This window comes from Chionomys nivalis, chromosome 2 (genome assembly GCF_950005125.1).
Source record: "Chionomys nivalis chromosome 2, mChiNiv1.1, whole genome shotgun sequence".
Lineage (NCBI taxonomy): Eukaryota > Metazoa > Chordata > Mammalia > Rodentia > Cricetidae > Chionomys > Chionomys nivalis.
This window is the reverse complement of record NC_080087.1, coordinates 82,142,184-82,165,799: the sequence shown is the minus strand read 5'-3', so window position 1 is coordinate 82,165,799 and position 23,616 is coordinate 82,142,184. Positions and strand designations below refer to the sequence as shown.

General features: G+C 51.7%; 3 protein-coding genes across 3 annotated transcripts; 2 read left to right on the top strand and 1 right to left on the bottom strand.

Moving 5' to 3' along the window:
• The first annotated feature begins 515 nt into the window (after nt 1-515).
• Dll3 (delta like canonical Notch ligand 3) lies at nt 516-8,633 on the top strand. Its single transcript, XM_057762869.1, has 9 exons — nt 516-578; nt 717-998; nt 1,840-1,897; nt 3,072-3,314; nt 3,495-3,712; nt 5,731-5,953; nt 7,504-8,086; nt 8,298-8,379; nt 8,489-8,633. The coding sequence occupies exons 1-9, from the start codon at nt 516-518 to the stop codon at nt 8,492-8,494; spliced, it is 1,758 nt and encodes a 585-aa protein (XP_057618852.1). The 3' UTR covers nt 8,495-8,633.
• A 3,444-nt stretch (nt 8,634-12,077) lies between these two features.
• On the top strand, nt 12,078-14,926 carry Selenov (selenoprotein V). The gene is made up of 5 exons (XM_057763320.1): nt 12,078-12,859; nt 14,279-14,303; nt 14,417-14,470; nt 14,678-14,752; nt 14,849-14,926. The coding sequence occupies exons 1-5, from the start codon at nt 12,078-12,080 to the stop codon at nt 14,924-14,926; spliced, it is 1,014 nt and encodes a 337-aa protein (XP_057619303.1).
• A 1,990-nt stretch (nt 14,927-16,916) lies between these two features.
• On the bottom strand, nt 16,917-20,223 carry Eid2b (EP300 interacting inhibitor of differentiation 2B). Its single transcript, XM_057762107.1, has one exon. It carries the CDS (start codon nt 20,152-20,154, stop codon nt 19,699-19,701), a length of 456 nt encoding a protein of 151 aa, XP_057618090.1. The 5' UTR covers nt 20,155-20,223; the 3' UTR covers nt 16,917-19,698.
• Between the last annotated feature and the right edge of the window lie 3,393 nt (nt 20,224-23,616).

The following is a 23,616-nucleotide window of genomic DNA, read 5'->3' as shown; positions in this document are numbered from 1 at the left end:
AGAACCTCACGCACAGCCAGCTGGAGACGCATACACAGCCCTCACAGGTTCATAGGGTCCTCCACAGAGGGCAGTACCTCACGTAATCACTTACAGGATAGAGAGGAATGCACATAGATACATAGTAAAGTCACCCGAACTTCAGTTCTCCCGCTCGGGAAGACACAGAATCTTAGAATCCGTTACAGTCTCGCATCCGTGTTAACACCCCACACCGCAGAGCCACATAACACACACAAAGTCAGTTCGTCTTCCAGTAGGCCTTCGCTGGGCACACAGACGGTCACTTTCAACTCCTGTCGCTTTCAGATTGGCGCCCGCAGTCAGGCTCAGGATGAACCCCATCAAATCGCCCACATAGAGTTCTTGTGTCCCTTCCCCTACGACCCTCTCCCCCTCGATCCCTGGGAGCCAAGGGGCTGACTGAGGGGGCGGGGCGTCCCCTCAGATATAAGGCTCCGGGATTCTGCAGCTGCGACTCCCCGAGGCTGTCCCCCACCCTGTCCCCAAAAGCAATGGTCTCCCTGCAGGTGGCTCTGCTTCTCCAGACGTTGATCCTGGCTCTTCTCATTCCCCAGGTCAGACTCAGCGGGATACAGAAAAGAAAGGGACAGATGAAATCGGGCAGAGACCTGGAGGTCCTAGGGAGGTTTCGTTGGGCAGACAGATGCCCAGGTCTCCGAGGTCCCCTAACCCTGTGGCCCTCTCCATCCTAGGCACTGCCAGCCGGTGTCTTCGAGCTGCAGATTATTTCTTTTGGGCCGGGACCAGGCCCCGGGGCCCCGAGGTCCCCCTGCAACGCCCGAGGCCCTTGTCGCCTCTTCTTCAGGGTCTGCCTGAAGCCGGGAGCCTCCCAGGAGACCGCCGAGTCCCTGTGCGCCCTGGGCGCCGCACTGAGCACTCGTGGTCCCGTCTACACGGAGCAGCCCGGAGCGCCTGCTGCTGCCTTGCCGCTACCCGACGGCCTCGTCCGTGTGCCGTTCCGCGATGCCTGGCCGGTGAGCCCACCTCTGTTACCCAGCCCTCCACCTCCTTCTATCCCCAGCTCCCGACACCTTCTCGTGCCCCACAACTTTAACTACCCCTGGAACCCACGTTCCCAGAACCCTCAGCACCCATCCTTGGGAATGTCTAAAAACTGGGATTCTCATCTTTCTGTGGTTATGTATGTATCTCCTCATCCTGGCTGTCTTTGAGCTCACTGTGTTTCTGAGCCTGGTCTTGAATTCTGCCTCCGACTCCACCCCCACTCCCATCCCCACTTCCTGAATTCTAGGCATGCAATCAGCAAGCAGGGGTTTGGGGGGGGGGTGTCTTTGTCTTCATTCTAGATCTCCTTGCATCCAGAGATCCTCCAAAGTGCTTTCTTGGACTCCCCTAATCTCTCCTGTTTTCAACTTCAGTTCTTCTGGTTGGGACCCGCCTTACCAGGTCCCGGTCAGAGTCCTCGGGCATCCGTGCAGCTTGCAGAGCTCAGAAAGGAGTAGGCCAGTATTTGGAATTTACACAAGTTTGGGCGTTTCACTTTTTCCATCCTCAATTTCCTCACCTGTGAGGGTCTTGCTAGGTACTCCATCCTGACCTCAAACTCGAAACCCTCCTACCTCAGCCTCCCGAGTGCTGGCGTTACAGGCTTGTGCAAACACACCTGGCACAATGATCTTTTTGAGGGACTCAATAGGTATCCCGAATGAGGCTCTCTTGACTGCTCCTTTGGGAGTGTTCCCTACTCAGGCCCATAACTGGCTTCCAGACTCCATGCCGTGTTCTGGCCTTCATGAGAGACTTCTCTGACCACTAGCCTCCATTCTTTCTCCTCTCTCTTCTCCACCCAACCAGGGCACCTTCTCCCTCATCATTGAAACTTGGAGAGAACAGCTGGGAGAGCGTGCTGGAGGTGAGTGTCTTCCATCTTGGAACTTCGGTAGGCAGGGGCAATGTGGGGTTCAGGACAGTCATGAGTTGCCTCTAAGGTGGAGCATTCATGGGACTCCCAGGCCTATGATATCATCATAGGATGCCCTGAGATGTGGTGCTGGGATAGTGGCTCTAAATCTGTGGGCAGTTTGAGTACAGAAGAGTCCTGGAGGATGGCTCACTGGTTGGGAGTGCTTGTTGCTCTCATGGAGGACTGGGCTCAGTCAGTTCCCTGCATCCACGCAGTGCCTCACATCCATGGCTCTAATTCTCCAATGCTTTCTTCCTGTGCTTTTCATTCCTTTGCCACCTACATGCGTCCAGGTAAAACACTCATACACATAAACTAAATAAATCTATTTTAAGGGTCCTAACCGTAGCAATGACACAGGTTGAGCATCTCTGATCCAAAAACGAGACATCTAAAGTGCTCCAAAATCCATTTATTTAATCTTTTCTTTGTTTGTTTGTCTTTTGTTTTTTTTGTTTTGTTTTGTTTTTGTTTTTTGAGACAGGGTTTCTCTGTAGCTTTAGAGCCTGTCGTGGAACTAGCTCTTGTAGACCACGTTGGTGCTGGGCTTAAATTTTAAGTCTTTTTCTTGAAACGGGTTCTAGAATAATGTAGACAGACCTTGAACTCGCTGTGTATCCCAGGCTGTCCTGGAATTCACCATTTTCCTGCCTCAGCCTCCTTAGTGCTGATGTTATAACACGAGCCACTGCTTTGGGCTTATCGCTTCCCAGCTTTCTAGATAAGGTTACTCTACTGATACCAGGCCTTGCACCATCTGTCTGGTCGACCTTTTGCTCTTTTTGAGATGTCTACTGGGATTACAGGCGTGAGCAGAACCACTACAAACTGGAAGACCATGCAGGGGCGCTATGACCTCACTTCCGGAGGCGTCCATAGATATTGAGGTTACAAGATGTTAAAAGTCTCCTATTTTAATATTCAAGCATTCTAGGACAAATGTGGGCGTAATCTGGTTTCTAGGAAACTTGCTACCCTGACAGTAGGTGAAGTGTGATGTGCAGGCTCCCGGGTGCATTATGGAAGGGAGAGCATCTAGCCTTCATCTCTCAAGGAACTCCCAGGGTTAGATAAAGAAGGATGGGGATTCCCTGAGTCCCAGCGCCCTCCATTCTCTCCGCAGGACCCGCCTGGAACCTGCTAGCACGTGTGGCCGGCCGCAGACGCCTGGCGGCTGGGGGTCCGTGGGCCCGTGATGTGCAGCGTGCTGGCCCATGGGAGTTGCACTTCTCCTACCGCGCACGCTGTGAGCCCCCTGCTGCAGGAGCCGCCTGCGTGCGCCTGTGCCGCTCGAGCAGTGTCCCCTCGCGGTGTGCCCCGGGATTGCTCCCCTGTGCGCCCTTCCCAGAAGAGTGCGAAGCCCCACGTGAGTCCCTTTGTGTGGCGGGTGGCCTGGCCTGCGCTCTCTCCTGCCCTTCTTGTTTAAGCGAGGATCCCAGTCGCCTCCCACATCCCATCCATATCCTTCAGGGAACCGAGGGCCCTGGATCTCAGCCTGCTCTAGCACTCACATCTTGTTCTCTCTACCTCTCCTCTGCTTCCTCAGCCATATGTCGAGAGGGCTGCAGCCCTGAGCACGGCTATTGTGAAGAGCCTGATGAATGCCACTGCCTAGAGGGCTGGACTGGACCCCTCTGCACTGTCCCTGTCTCCACCAGCAGCTGCCTGAACTCCAGGGTCCCAGGTCCTGCCAGCACTGGGTGCCTTTTACCTGGACCTGGGCCCTGTGATGGGAACCCATGTGCCAACGGAGGCAGTTGTAGCGTCAGTATCTCTTTCCGACTTCATCTTGATTTACAACTCCGTGTGTGTGTGTGTGTGTGTGTGTGTACATGCGCACATGTGCATGGAGACCAGTATCTTTATCACTCTCCACTTAATTTCTTGAAACAGGGTCTCCCAGTGAGCACAGAGGGGGCTGGGCCCGCTGGACTGCCGGGCGGGGTTTCTGTCTCTATCCTTCAGTACTGCTGGGATTACAGATGTGCGCCGCCAAGCCCTCTTTTCACATGGGTGCTTGGGGTCTGACCTCAAGTCCCCATGTTGCCACAGAAATCATTTACCTACTGAACCACCTCCTCAGTGCCCCCTCCCAGACAGGGTCTCACTGTTTCGCCCTGGCTGGCCTGGGACTAACTTTGTGGACCTGGCTGGTCTTGAACTCACGGAGAGCCTAATGAGCACTGGGATTAAAGGAGTGTGCTATCACCTCTGGCAAACCCACCCCACACGATGTCTTTGAGATAGGTTCTAGCTATGTAACCCTGACAAGAACTTTGAGTAGCTCAGGCTGGCCCAGAGCTCCTTTTTCTGCCTTAGCCACCTTGATTGCTAGGATTACAGGTGCGTGTCATGTGTCACCATGTCTGACAGGAGTAGATCTCCCGCTCTCTGGGCTCTGTAACATTGTAGCCTGCGAGGTTGCAATCCCAGTCAGGTAGCAGCAATCTGGGAAGCCTTCCTGGTGGTGTCTTGCCTGCATCTTAGACCTTAAAGTAGGTTAGGATATGAGAATGTTATTGAAGAGCAAAACGTTGGCAGTGCAGTGTCACAAGGCGTGTGAGTGGCAATAACGGAGTCCGTGGGGCCGCTGTGAGTTGAAGGTTTGGCATGGAGCACATATGCAGGGTGGAGGCATCGGACATTCTTCCTGAGGACTACCCAAGGCTGGACCAATAGGCGGCAACTAGAGGGGGCAGGCTAGGAAAGAACATGCAGGGAGCAAAGGAACAGAGCTGGGAAAGAGGATGCCGGGAGAGTAGAATCCCGCGAGTTTTCTGATGCTGATTGTAGGTGAGACACTGAGACTCAGATTACAGAGAAAGAATAGGAGAAGGGAGCTCAAGAAGCCTTCTTTGCTGGAGATAGCGCCGCTAGAATTTTCCAAGGAGGGGCTAGGGGCGTGGACCAATAGAGGAAGGCCTGCCTAGAATCCTCCAATAAGGAGCTGGGGGTGTGACTCAGCGGAAGCGCTGTTGCCCACAGTCCACCAGTGCTGGTTTGGGGTCTTGGCTCAGGAGTCGTCAAGCGCCTTTTTAACATTCAAGAGGCCCAGAGTTTATTTATTTATTTTATTTTTTAATTCTTTTTTGGTTTTTCGAGACAGGGTTTCTCTGGTTTTGGAGCCTGTTGTCCTGGAACTAGCTCTTGTAGACCAGGCTGGTCTTGAACTCACAGAGATCTGCCTGCCTCTGCCTCCCGAGTGCTGGGATTAAAGGCGTGCGCCACCACCGCCCGGCTGAGGCCCAGAGTTTAATCCAAGAAGTTTTGTGGGGAAGCGAGGACTGTAGCTCGGTGTCTGATCCTTGCCTTGCACATGGAGGGTGCTGAGTTTGGTCTTCGAGTGAGGGGCAGGCAGGAAAGAAGCCTTCCTAGGGGAAGGCTCACCCTTGTAATCCCAGCAGTTGGGACTCCGAGCATCCTGAGTTCCAGGCCATCCTGGGCTCCTGCCTTTCATGGGGGAAGTGGGCATAGAGCTGGTATGTGTGTGTGTGTGTGTGTGTGTGTGTGTGTGTGTGTATGGGTGGCCACGGCGGGTGGGTGTCATGTGGCAGACACAGGTCTGGTGGGAACAGCTTTCTGGGCTTCCAGAGCCTCCCACAGTCTGGGATTCCACGTGCAGAATACAGTATGGAGTAGATTGAAGGGCTTGCGAGCGGCACTCCTGGGGAAGTCCTGTCCACGCGTATGGGTGGACAAAGAGCCACCCATAGCGGTTAAGGAGAAGGAAGGGATTTGGCTCCAAGGAGCCTCCTGCCCAAAGCCAACTTCTCTCCCTTCAGGAAACCTCCGGTTCCTTTGAATGTACCTGTCCCCGGGGATTCTATGGGCTTCGATGTGAGGTGAGCGGGGTGACATGCGCAGATGGACCCTGCTTCAATGGCGGCTTGTGTGTTGGTGGCGAAGAACCTGACTCTGCCTATGTCTGTCATTGCCCGCCTGGTTTCCAAGGCTCCAACTGTGAGAAGAGGGTGGACCGGTGTAGCCTGCAGCCATGTCAGAATGGTGAGGTGGGGAAGCCAGAGTGGCCAGCGGTGCAGGGAGGGAGGAGGATATACAGTTGGGGGAGGGAGTCGGAGTGGGGTCTCTGCATGGCTCAGATGGGGTGGGAATCCTGCCTCTATGTGGCCCTAAGTCCTCGGGACCTGACCCTCCTTCCTCTACCTAGTCCATTCCACAGCAGACAGAATGGTCAGCTCATGTATTTGTTGAGAATTTACTGTCTGTCAGGCCTTGACTTAGGCATTGAGGATGTAGCAGAGAGGGAAGGCCAAACCCCTGCTGGTTTGGAGCTGATAGGATAGATGATGTGCTTAGCTTGTTGTGGATCAGGAGTGAGGGCAATGTGTGAGTGTGGAGAGATAGGTCAGGCACATGACGGTGGGGGCCCTGGGGATCTGATGGGAAGGTGCTCTCTCTCGGCCCCCCACCCCTTTTTGGTTTTTCGAGACAGGGTTTCTCTGGATAGCCCTGGCTGTCCTGGAACTAGCTCTGTGGAACTCACAGAGATCCACTTGCCTCTGCCTCCCAAATGCCGGGATTAGAGGCACCGCCCTGCGGGAAGGTGCTCTCTCGTTTTTCCTTTGAGTGAGGTGGAGCCACAGGAAGATTCTAGAGAACCCCGATTTGACAGATGTATTGATGATTAGACGAGGCCGCATTGGGCCTATAAATCTAGCACTCTAGAAAGAAGGCAGAGGCGGGAGGAGCACGAGTTCAAGATTATTCTGGGCTATATAACGGGCTCCATGCAGCATGGACTGCACGGCCATCTCGAAAAACCCAAACCAAATAAAGGGTTAAATGAGACCATGACATGTAAACAGTCTGGTAGATATGGTGATGCCAAAATACGGTTTGCAGCTGAGCATGGTTGCATAGTTTTGTTTTGCTTTTTAAAAATTTATTTATTATGTATACATATGCCAGAAGAGGGCACCAGATCTCATTATAGATAGTTGTGAGCCACCGTATGGTTGCTGGGAACTGAATTTAGGACCTCCGGAAGAACAGCCGTGTTCTTAACCTCTGAGCCAGTCCACATGGTTGCATAGTTGAACACTCCAGAGGCTGAATCAGAGGATAATAAGTTCAAAGTTAGCCTGAGTTAATATTCAGACCCATCGTTTCCTTTGGAATGAGTGACGGGAGGGACAGTACTAGACTCTGCCCTTTGGCAAGTACCACCAGTTGCCTTCTCTCGGGGCTCCTCTTTTGCCCACTAAACTCAAGAGAGAGGCACAGGGCACAGTGGCTCTGGGCTGAACCGAAGGTAAGGGCCTATGAACCGATAGAGACCTGAAGGAAAAGAAGGCGGTAGAGGGGAGAAAAGGAAGGAGAGAGGACTAGGCAGAAGCAGTCTTGGGCAGCCTTGCTTGGTGGCCTGCACCTGTGACCCCCGCATTTGTCCAACTACATATTAAGACCTGTTCAAAATTTGGGGCCAGTTGATTCAAGGACGTGGCTCTTGAGACCGGGAACTTCCAAAGTCTGGTCAAAGAGAGAGCAGAGGGGGCGGGAGGGGACCCGCGGGTGCTGACACCGCTTCCCTGCAGGCGGCCTCTGCCTGGACCTGGGCTACGCGCTGCGCTGTCGCTGTCGCGCGGGCTTCGCGGGGCCGCGCTGCGAGCACCACCTGGACGACTGCGCAGGCCGCGCCTGTGCCAACGGCGGCACGTGCGTGGAGGGCGGCGGCGGCGCGCGGCGCTGCTCGTGCGCGCTGGGCTTCGGCGGGCGCGACTGTCGGGAGCGCGCCGACCCCTGCGCCACTCGCCCCTGCGCGCACGGAGGCCGTTGCTACGCCCATTTCTCTGGCCTCGTTTGCGCCTGCGCGCCCGGCTACATGGGCGTGAGATGCGAGTTCTCGGTGCGCCTCGACGGTGCGGACGGGGTGCCCGCGGTCCCGCGGGGCCTGAGGCAGGCAGACCCACAGCGCTTCCTTCTGCCTCCCGCCTTGGGGCTGCTGGTGGCTGCGGGCTTGGCCGGCGCCGCCCTCTTGCTTGTCCACGTGCGTCGCCGAAGCCCTGCCCGGGATCCGGGGACTCGCTTGCTGTCTGGGACCCGGGAGCCTTCTGTCCACACGCTGCCCGATGCACTCAACAATCTGAGGATACAAGATGGTGCTGGGGACGGCCCCAGGTGAGGACGGCACACTTTGTCACTGTGGCCAGTTTGATTGTCCTGATTCCTTGATGCATCTTCCCGATTGGACCCTCTTACCCCGATGTTATAGCCTTCTTCTGATGGGGTCATTTCCCCTTGCCAATCTGTGATTCCCCTCTTTAATGGGTGCAGAAAACAAAGAGAACTCATGGGGTCTGAGTGGTCCCCGCTTTGTCTCCTCCCACAGTTCTGCTGACTGGAATCACCCTGAAGACGGAGACTCTCGATCCATTTATGTCATACCGGCCCCTTCCATTTATGCTCGAGAGGTAGTTGAGTCCCAGGTTCTCATGTTCCAGGCCTTGGGCACTTGGCTCGGAGGCAGTCCCCTGCCACGTGTCTTTTCTAATGCTTCTTTCTCATTTTGTTTCCTTTCAGGCATAATACGGCCCCTTCTCTGTCATCGCCTGGAGATGGAGCCCGAATGTTTCTGTTTGTTTTGTGGTGCCCAGTCTCTACCCCCACCCACACACAACACTGACTGGAGGCTGGAAAGTGTGTTTGGGAGGACTTTGCGGTTGGAAGTTGTATATAATGCTTATTTATAACCTAATTTTTCTCATCTCCCAAGAGGCATCTATATAAAGGCTCTTAATGTGATCTACTGCGTCAGGCTGAGAACTTTGTTTTTGATGTTGGAACTAAGGAAGAGAGATGTCTAGTAAGGAGAATAATAGAGTTGCTTTGTTTTTGTTTCTTGTTTTGTTTTTTCTCCAGACAGGGCTTCTCTGTGTAGCAGCTGGCTGTCCTGGAACTTGCTCTGTAGACCAGGCTGGCCTCAAACTCAGAGGTCCACCTGCCTCTGCCTCTGAGTACTGGGATTAAAGGCGTGTGACATCATGCTGGGCGAATTATTTTTTGTTTTGTTTTTAAATCGAGACAGGATGCTATGGCAAAAGACCCCCTTAGGGGTCAAATGAACCTTTCTCAAGGTCACACATCAGGTATGCTGCATATCAGATATTTACATTATAATCCATAACAGTAGCAAAATTATGGCTATGAAGTAGCAATGAAATAATTTTATGGTTGGGGTCACCACATGAGGAACTGTACTGAAGGGTCACAGCATTAGGGAAATTGAGGACCACTGAATTGTGAGCCAAACTAGCATCAAGTTTGCAGCAGCTTCCTGACTTCTGGTTCATGCATACTGGGAATTAGTGGCACGTGCGCCCACTCTGGGCTAGCCTTGGCCCTTTGATAGAAAGGTTCACCAGACATTAGGCTCATGGTTATGGTACAGCACAGGGAAGGACAGATTAAAATCAGCCAAGGAAGTCTGCTTTGTGTCATAAGCTTTCATCCCAACACTTGGGAGGCAGAGGCAGGTGGATCGTCATGTTTTCAAGGCCTCTCTGGTCTTAGCAATTTCCAGGCCAGCCAGGGCTACATAGTGAGATCCTGTTTCCTGTCTCAGGACAAAGGGGGGAAAAAGGTGGAGATAAAAGGATCATAAGTTCAAGGCCAGCCTAAGGTATATAGCAAGAATATTTCTCAAAGACAACCGAAAGCAAATCAAAACAAAAAATAAACATAAAACTCAACCAATTAGGAGAAGGGTGTGGGCCAGGATCCAGCTGAGTTCCTAGCACAAACATCTGGGTGCCCTTGCTGGTGGATCCATGGACTGCAGGGACTTCTGGCAACACGCTGTGATAATAGGTATGGATACTGCACAGCAGGAAGCACACCATCCTGGAGCCCAGAGTTTCCAAGGGATCCTGGTCAGGCAGCCACGGGTTAATTGCTCTCCCAAGGCTGAGCTAACAGAGTGTGGCCCAAGCTCTCACCATCATCCACATTATCATTGGCTGTCTGGTACACGTCCCCTACTCTACCCCCACCTACCATCTAGTACATGCCCCTACTTTACCCCCCACCTATCAGGACTATGTTCCCTGGCTTAGGAATACTGCCTCAAAGCCAAGGGGAAAGACTGACATCTTTTAGGGTATCAACAGGGTGATATGTATCCTGAGTTTTTTTATATGTACCTGAAAGTGACCTTGAACTTTTGATTTGCTTGCCCCTGAGTGCTGGGACTACATAGCCAGGAGTAGGGCTTGAACCCAGGACATTGTGAATGCTATGAAAACTCTACCAACTGGCCACATCCTCTATCAAAACATTCTTCTGTGATTCCCACGGCCTCAGAGTGAGGTCTGTCTGGCTTACACGGTACTGTCCCTGGCTCCAATCCCTGCCACCTCTGGTTTTCACCTACAAAAACCCAAACCCATCCCCTTTTCTCCTGTAAGTGGTTGTGGAATATTAGTTTAAGATGTGTTACATTCTTAGTCGGGCGCTGGTGGTGCACGCCTTTAATCCCAGCACTCGGGAGGCAGAGGCAGGTGGATCTCTGTGAGTTCGAGACCAGCCTGGTCTACAAGAGCTAGTTCCAGGACAGGCTCCAAAACCACAGAGAAACCCTGTCTCGAAAAACCAAAAAAAAAAAAAAAAAAAAAAAAAAAAAAAAAAAAAAAGAAAAAAGATGTGTTCCATTCTTTATGCTGTGGAATATTTGTTTAATGATGCAAAGATGTATTGCATTCTTTTATGTTGCATTTGTTTAACTCTGTGAAGCTGTGTTGCTTTGCCTGTCTAAAACACCTGATTGGTCTAATAAGGAGCTGAACAGCCAATAGCAAGGCAGAGAGAATGAATAGGAGGAGAAAAAGAAGAGGGAGAAGTGAGAAAAGGAGAGGGGATACCAGGAGCCACACAGCTACACAGAGTAAGAAGGAAAGACATATATAAAGAAAGGTAAAAAAACCAGAGGCAAAATGTAGTTAAAGAGAAACGGGATAATTTAAGAAAAGCTGGCTAGAAGCAAGCCAAGCTAAGGCTGAGCATTCATAAGAAAGAATAAGTCTCTGTATTTTTTGGAGAGCTGGTCAGTAGGGCCCCAGAGAGTGAAAACAAAACCAAACCCCCAACCACAGCAAGCTCCCTCCCACCTTTTTTTTTAATCTCACCAACTCTGGCTCCACGAGCATTTATTGATCTAGGTCTTGTTCTAGGAGCTGGGGATACAGTATGAAGACAGGTCCTCACTTAGACAGCTTTCAGGGACCCTTCCCAGGGTGCTGAAAACACAGGACTTGGGCATCCATGATCTGGTGTGAGAATGGTGGCAGCTCCTGGTTCTGTGTTAATTGCATTGTTTGTGTGGGGCGTTGCTATTTCTCTCCGGATCTTGTAGCTGTAACCTGTCTTCAGAGATCCTCTCTGATACTCTAGACCTGTGCCTCCTCTCTGGGATCTTGTGGATCTTGTTAAAGTCCTCCCCTGCTCTGAGGGCTTTAGGCTGTCACTCTTTGATACTGGGTGTGGCTCCTATCATTGGCAGGAAGCAGGGTTGGCGGAGATGCTTGGTGCTGGGAATCCCCAGCGCAAAGCGGGCACTTAACACTTAAAGGTCGTAGCGGCTAAATGCAGGAGGGTCAGCGGAGCCAAGCTCCGGCGTGTGTGTGTGTGTGTGTGTGTGTGTGTGTGTGTGTGTAGCGATGTAAATGAAGGCAGACAGAAATTTTAATAATATATTCAGCTTTAATTGGGAAAAAGACTTACAGAACCCGAAGTTCCAGCGGAGAACAGGAAAGCAGAAGGGGCGGGGGAGAGCACACCAGCGATATTTATTAGTAAAAAAATATCCTCAGACGACCCCGCCCTACAAGCAAGGTGATTTGCTGGGGCTACCCTTACACGTGTGTGTGTGTGTGTGTGTGTGTGTGTGTGTCCCCGCAGGTGCTGGGAACCGAGCAGGGGCGGGGCCTGTTCGGAGAGATCGGGAGGCAGAACCGCCTCTCAGACCCAGAGCCCTGTGTCTGGAAACCGGTGTGTAACGGTTCCTGCTTGTGGTTGCTTCCGTTTTAGAACCCTGGGGTGCGAATGTTCTCCCCGTTCAAGGATCAGGGCAAAGCGGGACTCTCAGCTTAGGGTACCCGGGTCTCACCTGGTCACCATGAATAACCAGGCGCGGAAGCCCGCTCCCTCCCCAGCCCGGGCAAACACCCCTTCCCGGACACCGACTCCCATCCGAACCACTACCCCAGTCAGAGTCTCGAACCCGGCTCACAACACGACTCCGGTCCGAACTTCCACCCGGGCCCCGGTCTCGACCACGGCCAACAATCAGAGTCTGGTCCGAACCTCCACCCCCGTCCGAGTTCCTGCCCAGGTCCCGACCCCTCCTCCAATCCGGTTTCCAACCCCAGCTCCAACTCCTGCTCCAGCCCGGTCCCCAGCACCAGTGCGGACCCCAGCACCAATGCGAACCCCAGCACCGGTGCGACCCCCAGCACCGGTGCGACCCCCGGCACCTGTCAGAGCCCCCAAACTAGCCCGGGAGTCCTTGCCGAACTCGGCCTCACCCGTGGTTCAGCCCTCTTCTTCCAGACGTGCGAGCTCCCTCTCGAAGGGTCCCACACTCGCTCAAAAGGAGGAATCCTCGACCCACATCCCAGCGGAGGGCATTCAGGATCCCTTTCCGGTGCTCACTGCCGTGGCTTCCAAGACACTGGGCTCCATCCATCAGTTAGACGCCAAGGCCTCCAGTACATCGGGCCCCACTCCGGGCCCCATCTCTGCACTACAGTTCTTTACCACCCAGCTAAAGGAGGACCCTGCTCTGGGTCGGCTTCCCACACTTTCCCCGTCACCCAGCTTCATCTCCACTAAGGCGGTCCCCTCGACCAGCGACAACTCCCCAGCGGCCAACAGAATTTTGATTCGTGTGACTTACTGGTGAGTGGCTCCCCCGACCCGTGACAGCTGAAGTGGGCAGCTGCTGGGCTCTGGGCATGTATGTGCAGGCCCAGGTGTGCCCTAGGCAGGGAGGCAGATCCACAGTTCTGACTTCTAGAAGGCTTTGTTCGGTTCCCCACCCTGGCTCTCAGCTGCCTTATTCACGCCCACACAGCTCCTGGGATTCATTCACCCATTCTCTCTCATTTGCATGTTTACTGTCTTTGGGCTTCATTCCTTCTCTCCTATTCCTTCAAACATTTGTGTGAGTGACTCTGAGCTGCGTGCGGTCTCCTTTAGCCAATCGCTGATGGGCATTTCCCACCTGGCAGTCAGAATTCCTTGATCTGCAGGAGTCCTCCCTCTCGACTTCATACCTGCTTCTTCATTTCTTCCTTCCTATGATTCATTCGACTTCATGTACTCTTTCTATTCTATTCTATTTTCTATTCTATTCTATTCTATTCTTTCCTATTCTATTTATTCATTTATTTGAGACAGGGTTTCACTGTAGCTTTGGAGCCTGTCCTGGAACTCGCTCTTGTAGACCAGGCTGGCCTCGAACTCACAGAGATCCGCCTGCCTCTGCCTCCCGAGTGCTGGGATTAAAGGTGTGTGTCACCACCGCCGGGCTTGCACTCCCATTCATTCATCCATTTCTATGATTGGTAGTAGCATTGAGCTTAATTTGTCTACTCTCATTTATCCAGCATTTGCATGATTGCTGGCTCTAACCTGCATTCTCATTCATTAATTCCTTCATCCATTCATTCTCATTCATCTATTCATCTGTTGATCCCCAGGACTCTGAGGGTCCTGCCTGGTCCACTGGTGCTGGACATGGTCTGCTGAGCCGCCTCACTTACTGCTGGTTCCCCAGCTGGCCAGGCAGTAGTGGGGCAGCTGGGAAGCAAGAGCTGGGGAGTCTGGATGCCACCTCAGGCTCAAGCAGTGACCTGGGACTGGGTTGAATAGGACCGGCTCAGGGCGGTCTTCCCAGTGCCTCTCCACGCCCTTTTCTCACAGGGGCTGTTCCTTCCTCTGGCTCTGCCAGCCTTTCCTGTCAGCTCATTTAGACTCTTCCCGCCCCACAGCGTCTCTTTCTCCTCTTTACAAGCTTGCCTCCCTCCAGCTCTCTCCCTTCTCTCCCATGTCTCCCAGCCTCAAAAAACAAAACAACAAAGCAAAAAGCCCAATGAGAAGGGTTCTGTAGCTGGACAAGGTGGGGAGAAGGGAAGGAGGGTGGGGACAGTCACATAGCCACTCAGGGATTAGGAGGAGGATGGCGGTTTTTCCCTGAGATGGTACCATGGGTGAGGGGGTATGCTATAGGTGGGTAAGGGACGGGGTCTGACTCAGGCTCACTGCTGTATGGTGTCTCCCTTATCTCTCTCCTCCTCCCCCTCCTTCTGCTTCCAGTGGCCTCTGAAGCTATGGCCTTCGGGTGAGTCGTTTCTTCTTCAGAACACAAGGGAACATGTGATGCGAAGATTGGAAGGGGGTCCGTTTCCTATCCTGTGACCCCATGACCCCATGACCTCATCTTTTCCCTCTCAGTTCATTCTTCTGAAAAAGACCCTAGAGCATCACTTTCCAAACCTTCTGGACTTTGTAAGTGTGCTGGTGCCCTGGGGAGAAGGAGTGGCCAGGGTTCCCAGGTCCCTGACAGGAAGAGGAGCGCTCTCAGCCTCCTCCACCCGCTCCCTACATTCCCTCGCCAGGAGTGCGCTGGGGCCCTGGGGAGTGGTCAGGGTTCCCAGACCCTGATGGTTCAGAGGAGACTCTCAGCCTCCTCCACCAGCTACATTCCCTCTCCAGGAGGAGGAAAGAGCTACCGAGACAACAGGGGAGTTTGAAGTGTTTGTGGATGGGAAGCTGGTCCATTCCAAGAAGGTGATTCTGGGCGAGGGGGCTGAAAGGGTCAGAGGATGGGGTTGGGGGTACTGGGAGGTTGGAATCCCATCTGGACTCTTTCTCCTCTGCACCCAGAAAGGCGATGGGTTTGTGGATGAGACCGGACTGAAGAAACTCATGGGTGTTATCGATGAGGAGATCAAGAAAAGGTAGCAGCAGTAGCAGAGATGAGCGAGGTGCACTGGAGGCCGGGGGAGGCATGGAGGTGAGAGCAGGGGGCAGCACCCAGGCTGCTCCAGCTCGGCTGGCCCTCACCCTAAAATCGCGGCGCAGCACTTCTTTTATTTTACATTGGGGGGCACATGAATGTCGAGGCATAGATGTGGAGGTCAGAGGACATCTTGTAGGGGTGGGTTCTCTTCCTCCACAGTGTGGTTTCTGGGGATTGAACTCAGACCACCAAACTTGGCAACAAGCACCTTTATTCGTTGAGCATTATGGTCAGCCTCCCATTCCCTCTTCGAGACAGTCTGTTTAGCCCAGGCTGTCCTAGAAGTCATTGTGTAGCTCAGGCTATCCTTGAACTCCCAGCAATCCTCCTCTACATGTATGTGCACAGGCACACAACGTGTGTACCCATACACACAGGTACACATACACCACACATGCCAACTACAAAAGGGCTGTGGATGTAGCTCACTCGTAGACTGCTTGCCTAGTGCGCAAAAAGCCATGGATTTAATCCCCAGCACCATATAAGGTGGTGCAGGCCTGTGCTGGGGAGGTGGAGGGAGGAGGTTCTGTGACCTGAGTTCATCTTTACTGTATACATACACACTTGTATATGGACTATATATATACTGATCACACACATATATGGCCTATAATATACCTATACACATACAGACTCTCTAGAGAGAGAGAGAGAGAGCTACATATATGAACTATATATATGGACTCAGTAACGCCATCCACGGACTGCCTTAGAACACTAAGCTTTACTGAAACACTTATATTGTATGGGGAATTGTTACTGTTTTGTTTTTCTTCCCATCTCAGGAACCTCAGCGGGATGATGAGAAGGGCTGAAATGCTCCCAAACCAGGTCCTTTTCTGATGGTGGCTGGGGCTTGGGCGGGGTTGGGGAAAGTAAAGAGAATATAATCTGTTTCCCTGTGTTGGCCTCTGACAATGTCCGCTGTCACCATGCTCACACCTGAGGTCTGCGCCAGTCACCTGCTACTGTGCTCTTAGCATCTCCCCGATCTGGTCCACCACAGAGCATGGGAGGAAGGATGGGAAGGTTCACGCGAAGGCTTGGTCCCCAGGCTGGGCTGCTGCTTGTGGTGCATATGTGCACATGCGTATGTGTGTGTGTGTGTGTGTGTGTGTGTAGACGTTACGAAGTGAGGCCCTACTGGGAGGAAGTTAGGCTGTTGGATGTGAGTTCCAGAAAGGGATATTGGGACTCCAGACCTTTCCTTTCTCTCCTTGCTTTCCTGCCACAATGAGGTGAGCCACGATGTGTCATGTCGCCACAGCCCAGGTAAAGGCCGCGCTGACTGTGGACTGGCGCTGACCATGGACTGACTCTGACTGTAGACTGACGCTGACCGTGGACTGACTGACGCTGGCCGTGGACTGATGCTGGCCGTGGACTGAGGTCTTTGAAACTGTAAGCCAGAATTACCCTTTCCTCCTTGGAAATCAATTGTCTCAAGTATTGCATGCCAGTGACGGGAATATGACTCATACAGTCTCCTTGGAATACAAGGTTAGACGAGTTGTTCCTGGTGGGTCAGCCTTGGCTCCTCACACTGGCAAAGCCAGCTTGTTACTTTTGTCACGGTTTCCTTTCCAACAGTCTAACTTCAGACATATTTGGAAAACTTTGGATCATATTGGCATAGTTAAGAGTTGAAATGGGTGGGGAGGGTCCCTGGAGCATGAACTGGGCTTCGGAACTTATTTCCCATGCCGGGATGCCTCGCCCAGTCTTGATGCAGTGCGGAGGAGCTTGGTCCTGCCTCAACTTAGTATGTCATGCCTTGTTGACTCCCATGGGAGGCCTTACCGTTTCTGAGGAGAGGATAGGGGGAGTAGAAAGGAAGGGGGGGGGAGGGGAGGAGAGGAGGGAGGGGAAACTGGTTGGTATGTAAAATAGATTAAAAAAATTAATAAAAAGAATTGAAATGGGCCAGGCAGTGGTGACCAATGCTGTTAATTCCAGCACTTGGGAGGCAGAGGTAGGGTAGGTGGATCTCTGAGTTCAAGGCCAGCTGGTCTATAGAGCAAGCCAGGACAGTCAGATGCACAGAGAAACCCTGTCTTGAAAAACCAAATAGAAAAGGGAGAGACAGAAGATCTGGAGAAGAGTTCTCCTAGAGCTGGAAGTGTCCTGGATGCACAGAGAGCAATGCCAGTATTCCAGCCAATCCACATTCATCACGCACAGTGTGGTGCCAGGGAAGCCTCAAACTCAGTCATCCTGTCCCAGCTTTCTGAGCGCTGGGAGTGCTGGTGACCGCTACACTTGGCCACATGTGCGAAGCCATTGTGAGTCAGTCTGGAAACCATAACAGAAGGTGGTTGAGCACACTTGCCTGCAGGGCAGAAGGGTCAGTGTGGTCAGCACAGAAAACATCCGTTTTGCATGGAAAGGGTAACTTGTTAAAGATTTATTGTGTGGTAATGGGCCATGGGTAGGTCAGAGGACACCTTTGGAGGGGTCTGTCCCCACAGCTTCATTTGGTTTCAGGGATCACCGGACTTCCTGGCAAGCTGTTTACCCACTGAGCGATCTTGCCAACCCTGTGTGCCCAGGCTGGTCTCAACTTGAGAATCTAGACCTTTTATTGTTTGAGGATCTCACTCTGTTTCTGGCTGTCCTGGGACTTAATTATAGATCAGGCTGGCCTCGAACTCACAGGGATGTATTTGCTGCTGTGTCCTGAATGCAGCGATTAAAGGTGTGTGCTATCACAGCTGGACCTTCTTGTCCGGGTGTGTGCCATCACACCCTTCTAGGACTGTTTGGTGACAGGCTATGGACAGGTGGTTCACAGGAAATGGCCATTGCACACGGAAAGCAGTCCTCCTCATACGCAGAGATGCAAACACAGCTGACAGCCGAGTCTGAAGGACTGGGCTGAATATCGAGAAAGATGCACATGAGTTCCTGGGCAAATGGAAGTTATCAGAGGCCCAAAGGGGCTGGCGATACCTCTGAGAAATACCAACACTCCTTCCTATTACCTGCTTCCAATCTTAAGTTTTCTCTATGAAAAGAGCAAGCACACATGCACAGAACATTACAAAACAATGCTAGGCATGGTGACACACACCTTTAGTCCCACAGTCTGGGAGGTGGGTGGATCAGGGCTTCACAATCAGCCCCAGTCCTGTGAAACCCCGTCTCAAAAAACAAAAACCAAAAACCATACACACAAACGCTAGGCAGGAGGCAGAGGCAGGAGATCTTTGTGAAGTCAAGGTCAACCTGGTCTACCACATAGCAAATTCTAGGTCAGCCAGAACTACACAGAGAGACCCTGTTTCCAACAAACAAAAAACAGACTGGAGAGATGGCTCAGTGGAGTGGTTTCAGTTCTCAGCACCCACACGGAGGCTCCCTGATGCCTGGAACACTAGTTCTGGGGTTCCCACACCCTCTTCTAGTCCCTCAGTCTCTTGCACCCATATGACACACAGGTACTCATGTGAACTCACACATACACACATAAATCTTTAAAACAAAAAATAAAAACATTTTCAAACAATTCAGATGTCCGTAAGACTAGTTCATTAAATATGTTAAGATACAAGCCTTAAATAGTTTTTAAAAAAGAAAAAATATAAAATTACTTTCAATATAACTGAAAATATTAAAAGCGAAGATACTGATATAGGTACCTACTATCGAGGTCAGAAGAAACAGGAGGGTCCCGGGATCAAATGCAGTAACACAGCTCAGCAGCAAACACCTCTAACCCGAGCCATCTCGCCAGCCCTGTATGACTGAAAAGGACTGGGAAGGCCGCTGCACAGCAGGGTGGTACGTGTGTGTGCAAGGCTCCGGGTTCCATCCTCAGCACTCGCACTGGGGGAGTACTAGACTGTCTCAACTCGTATATGCACTGGAAAACAGTTTTGAAAACCCTACCCACCCCACCCCAAATCACTATGGATGCTTGCTTGGACAGTTTTCAGTTTGGCAGAGAGAAAAGTTTTAACTTCCCATAGCATCTTTTGCTACTTTTGAGTCTCTTGATTGTACATCTATCATTTAAATATTAAATCTATTCCCACAAGGATACAATTGCACATGGTCTCACAAACACACACGATTTCCCTCTATCTGAGTATTTACAACTTGTCTAGAACATCAAACACAAGAATTAACAGCACATTGGGCTTGTCAGCTGACGAAGAGATGACGCCTCAATTCTGAAATGTCCAAGTTGTCTCAACAGCCTTCTGATGCCAATAAAATCCAGGAGCGACTGTGTCTAAGAACCAGTCTCCCTGCTTTCTCCCCGCATCTCGGTTATTTCTTTGTGGTTTTCCCCCATTGGTAATTCTTGGACTTCATCTTTGCAAAACCATCGTCCTATACAGTGAAGCAACCTTGAGTTTCCACAAATTCCAGGGGTGGGGGTGGAGGGTAGGGAGATAGCTAATGATCACAAGGCGGAAGTCAGAAGGGGCTTCTGCCAGCTCTCTCTGGTCCTGCTTCATTCCACTGCGCTCATCGCTGCACTCTGAGTGAATTTCCCACCTCATGACATTTGCCCAGACTTCTGCCTTTACCCTTGACCCTAAGAGTCACCTGACTTCCTGGCCACCAATCTTTTATCTTTTAAAGACAGAGTCTCCTGTGGCCCAGGTTGGCCTCCAACTCGCCAAGTAGCCAAGGATGACCTTGAACCCCAGATCCTCTAGCCTCTTCCCTCCCTAGGGCTGGGATTAGAGGCGAAGGCCGCCACTCAGTCGGCGGTGGGGCCGCGGGCGTCGGTGGCGGTGAGCGCCATCGTAAAGGCGCGGGCGTCCGAGTCCATCTGCGGAGGGTTGGCGTCGAAGGCCGCCTCCCTGGCTCTGCACCCCTCCACGAATAGCCGGCGACGCTCCTCGATGTCGCGGAGCAGCCGGGTGGGGATCAGGGGGTTGGTGTGCAGGTAGTGTTGAAACATCCGCTGCTCGTGCAGCTCTAGAAGGCGCAGCGGCGCGTGGACGTGCGGCATGGCCATCAGGCCCGCCACGCCGGAGGGTCGCCTGGGAAGCGGGCCCGCGGCCCACGGCATGGACCCGGCGGCTCTGGCCAGCGGATCTTCCGGGGCCTCGGGGACCCGACTGCCTCCGCCCACGACCCCCTGCAGGACGTCGCCGATGCCAGTCATGGGGCTCAGGTCGGGGACCATGCTCTCTCCGGGCAGCTCGGACATCGCCGACCGTGGACTCCGTTAGGGTCACCAAAGAGCGCTGAGCTCAGGAGCGCTTGACATCCGCTCCAGCGGGAGTGAAGCCGTGCGCATGCGCGGGCCTCGGCGCGCTAGAAAACGGTGTGCGTGCGCAAGCACCGTACGCGGACCTCTATCGCCCTCTAGCGGTGCCGTCTGCTATTGCCGCCGCGTCCGCCTCCAGCTCTCAACACATACTTTTTTGGTTTTTCGAGACAGGGTTTCTCCATAGCTTTGGGGCCTGTCCTGGAACTAGCTCTTGTAGACCAGGCTGGCCTCGAACTCACAGAGATCCGCCTGCCTCTGCCTCCTGAGTGCTGGGATTAAAGGCATGCGCCACCACCGCCTGGTTCCATCACATACTTCAAATTTTACTAATTTTGTTTTGTTTGAGACATCATCTCACTAGGAAGCCGTGACTGGCCTGGAAATCATATAGATGATCAGAGATCTGCCTGTTTCTGCCTCCAGAAAGCCGGAATTAAAGACCTTCACCACCAGGCCTGGCTAATTTCTCATGTTTTAAAAGATGTGTGTGGGTGTTTTGCCACATATCTGTATATGTACACCATACGTTTGCCTGGGTTCCACGGAGGCCAGAAGAGGACATCGGATCCCCCGGAACTGGAGTTACAAGATGGTGCTGGGAGTTGAACCTGGATCCTCTGCAAGAAAAAGTGCTGGTTCTCTCTTTCCACGCTTACATGGAATCAGAGCATTGAACTCAGGTTTCTGGTCTTACTTGACAAGCCCTTTACCTACTGCGCATTCTCTGGCTCCTGTGCCCACTTGTCTCAGTTGTGTGTGCACACACGTGCAATCCATGGCTTGTATGTGGAGATCAGAACCTAGTTTTCAGGAGTCAGTTCCGTCTTATGTGGAACTGAACTCTCAGGTTGCTAGGCTTGGTAGCAGGCATTTCCACCCAGGGATCCATCTTGCTGGTCTATTGGTATAGTTTTTATTTTTTTAAAGTTTATTTATTATGTATACAGTGTTCTGCCTGCATTGTCTGCAGGCCAGAAGAGGGCACCAGATCTCAGACCTCATTACAGATGGTTGTGAGCCACCATGTGGTTGCTGGGAATTGAACTCAGGACCTCTGGAAGGGCAGCCAGTGCTCTTAACTGCTGAACTACCTGTCCAGCCCCCTTGTGTAGCTTTCTTGATTCTCAGGAAAGGCCCTCTTTGTCTTCTCCCCTCACGGCTCTTGCGGCTGTCCCCCTTGGTACCTCCATGCGGCCTCTTTTCAGCGGTCGGCGGCACTTCATTTACTTGCGTGTGATACGCTGTTGTCTGGAAGCTCTCCTTTGGTTGCAACTGCCAAGAGACACTATACAAGAGAGCTGTCTCTGGAGTCCCAGTGTTTGGGAGGTGGAGGCAGGAAGAGTCCTCCTTAGCTGCATGGTAGGTTCGAGGCCAGCCCGGGCTATATGAAAACCTGCCTGAAGTACATGAGAGCCATTTGCATCCAGTCACCCTCGAATGGCCCAGTTTCTGTCTGAAATGCAGCTGTATCATGTCATTTAGTTCTATTCTACCTACCTTCTTGTCCTTTGATGAATCCAGAGACTCTGGGTCAGCAGTCTGTCGACACTGAGGCAGCTGGGCCTGCTGGCTCAAGCTTGTAATTGCAGCTACTTAGGTCCCTGAGGTGGGAAGATGAGATTCAAGGTCAGCTTGGGCTACAGGTTTGAGTTCAAGGCTAGCCTGGGCAACTTAGTAAAGCCCTTTCTCAAAGTAAATAAAAGGGGGGGGGGCAGGAGATGCCTCAGTAGGTAAAGGTGACGTCTTGAGTGATGAACCTGGGACTGTTGAACCTTAGAGTCCAACTACCAAGGAGGAGGAGTAACCCCAAGAATACACTCCCATACCTCAATTGATGTAAAAGCAAGAGGATTTTAATTCTACCGCGGTAGGGTCACTTAGTATTCAATGCCAAGGACCCCAATGCCTGTTACAAGCCATTTTTATTTATTTATTTTTTTTAATATTTATTTATTTATTTATTATAGATTTCTGCCTCTTCCCCGCCACCACCTCCCATTTCCCTCCCCCTCCCCCAATCAACTCCCCCTCCCTCAGCAGCCTGAAGAGCAGTCAGGGTTCCCTGTCTTGTGGGAAGTCCAAGGATCTCCCACCTCCTTCCAGGTCTAGTAAGGTGAGCATCCAAACAGCCTAGGCTCCCACAAAGCCAGTACGTGCAGTAGGATCAAAACCCAGTGCCATTGTTCTTGACTCTCAGCAGCCCTCATTGTCGGCTATGTTCAGCGAGTCCAGTTTTTCCGTCCATTTGCATGCAAAATTCAAGAAGTCATTGTTTTTTACTGTTGAATAGTACTCTAATATGTATATATTCCATACTTTCTTCATCCATTCCTCCATTGAAGGGCATCTAGGTTGTTTCCAGGTTCTGGCTATTACAAACAATGCTGCTATGAACACAGTTGAGCATATACTTTTGTTGTATGATAGGGCATCTCTTGGGTATATTCCCAAGAGTGGTATTGCTGGGTCCTGGGGTAGGTTGATCCCGAATTTCCTGAGAAATCGCCACACTGATTTCCATAGTGGTTGCACAAGTTTGCATTCCCACCAGCAATGGATGAGTGTACCCTTTACTCCACAACCTCTCCAGCAAAGGCTATTGTTGGTGTTTTTGATTTTAGCCATTCTGACAGGTGTAAGATGGTATCTCAAAGTTGTTTTGATTTGCATTTCCCTGATCACTAAGGAGGTTGAGCATGACCTTAAGTGTCTTTTGGCCATTTGAACTTCTTCTGTTGAGAATTCTCTGTTCAGTTCAGTGCCCCATTTTTTAATTGGGTTAATTAGCATTTTCACGTCTAGTTTCTTGACTTTTTTATACATTTTGGAGATCAGACCTTTGTCTGTTGCGGGGTTGGTGAAGATCTTCTCCCAGTCAGTGGGTTGCCTTTTTGTCTTAGTGACAGTGTCCTTTGCTTTACAGAAGCTTCTCAGTTTCAGGAGGTCCCATTTATTCAGTGTTGCCCTTAATGTCTGTGCTGCTGGGGTTATACGTAGGAAGTGTTCTCCTGTGCCCATGTGTTGTAGAGTACTTCCCACTTTCTCTTCTATCAGCTTCAGTGTGTTCAGACTGATATTGAGGTCTTTAATCCATTTGGACTTGAGTTTTTTTTAATTAAGATTTATTTATTATGTATACAACTTTCTGCCTCCATTTATACGCACACGCCAGAGGAGGGTGCCAGATCTCTTTACAGATGGTTTGGAGCCACCATGTGGTTGCTGGGAATTGAACTCAGGGCCTCTGGAAGAGCAGACAGTGCTCTTAACCACTGAGCCATCTCTCCAGCCCTGGACTTGAGTTTTGTACATGGTGATAGATATGAATCTATTTTCAATCTTCTACAGGTTGACAACCAGTTCTGCCAGCACCATTTGTTGAAGATGCTCTCTTTCTTC

Coding starts and splice junctions, on each gene's coding strand:
- Eid2b (XM_057762107.1), bottom strand. CDS start 20,154: ATGTCCGAGCTGCCCGGAGAGAGCATGGTCCCCGACCTGAGCCCCATG.
- Dll3 (XM_057762869.1), top strand. CDS start 516: ATGGTCTCCCTGCAGGTGGCTCTGCTTCTCCAGACGTTGATCCTGGCT. Junction 999..1,839: donor CGTTCCGCGATGCCTGGCCG/GTGAGCCCACCT, acceptor CCACCCAACCAG/GGCACCTTCTCCCTCATCAT. Junction 5,954..7,503: donor CCTGCAGCCATGTCAGAATG/GTGAGGTGGGGA, acceptor GCTTCCCTGCAG/GCGGCCTCTGCCTGGACCTG.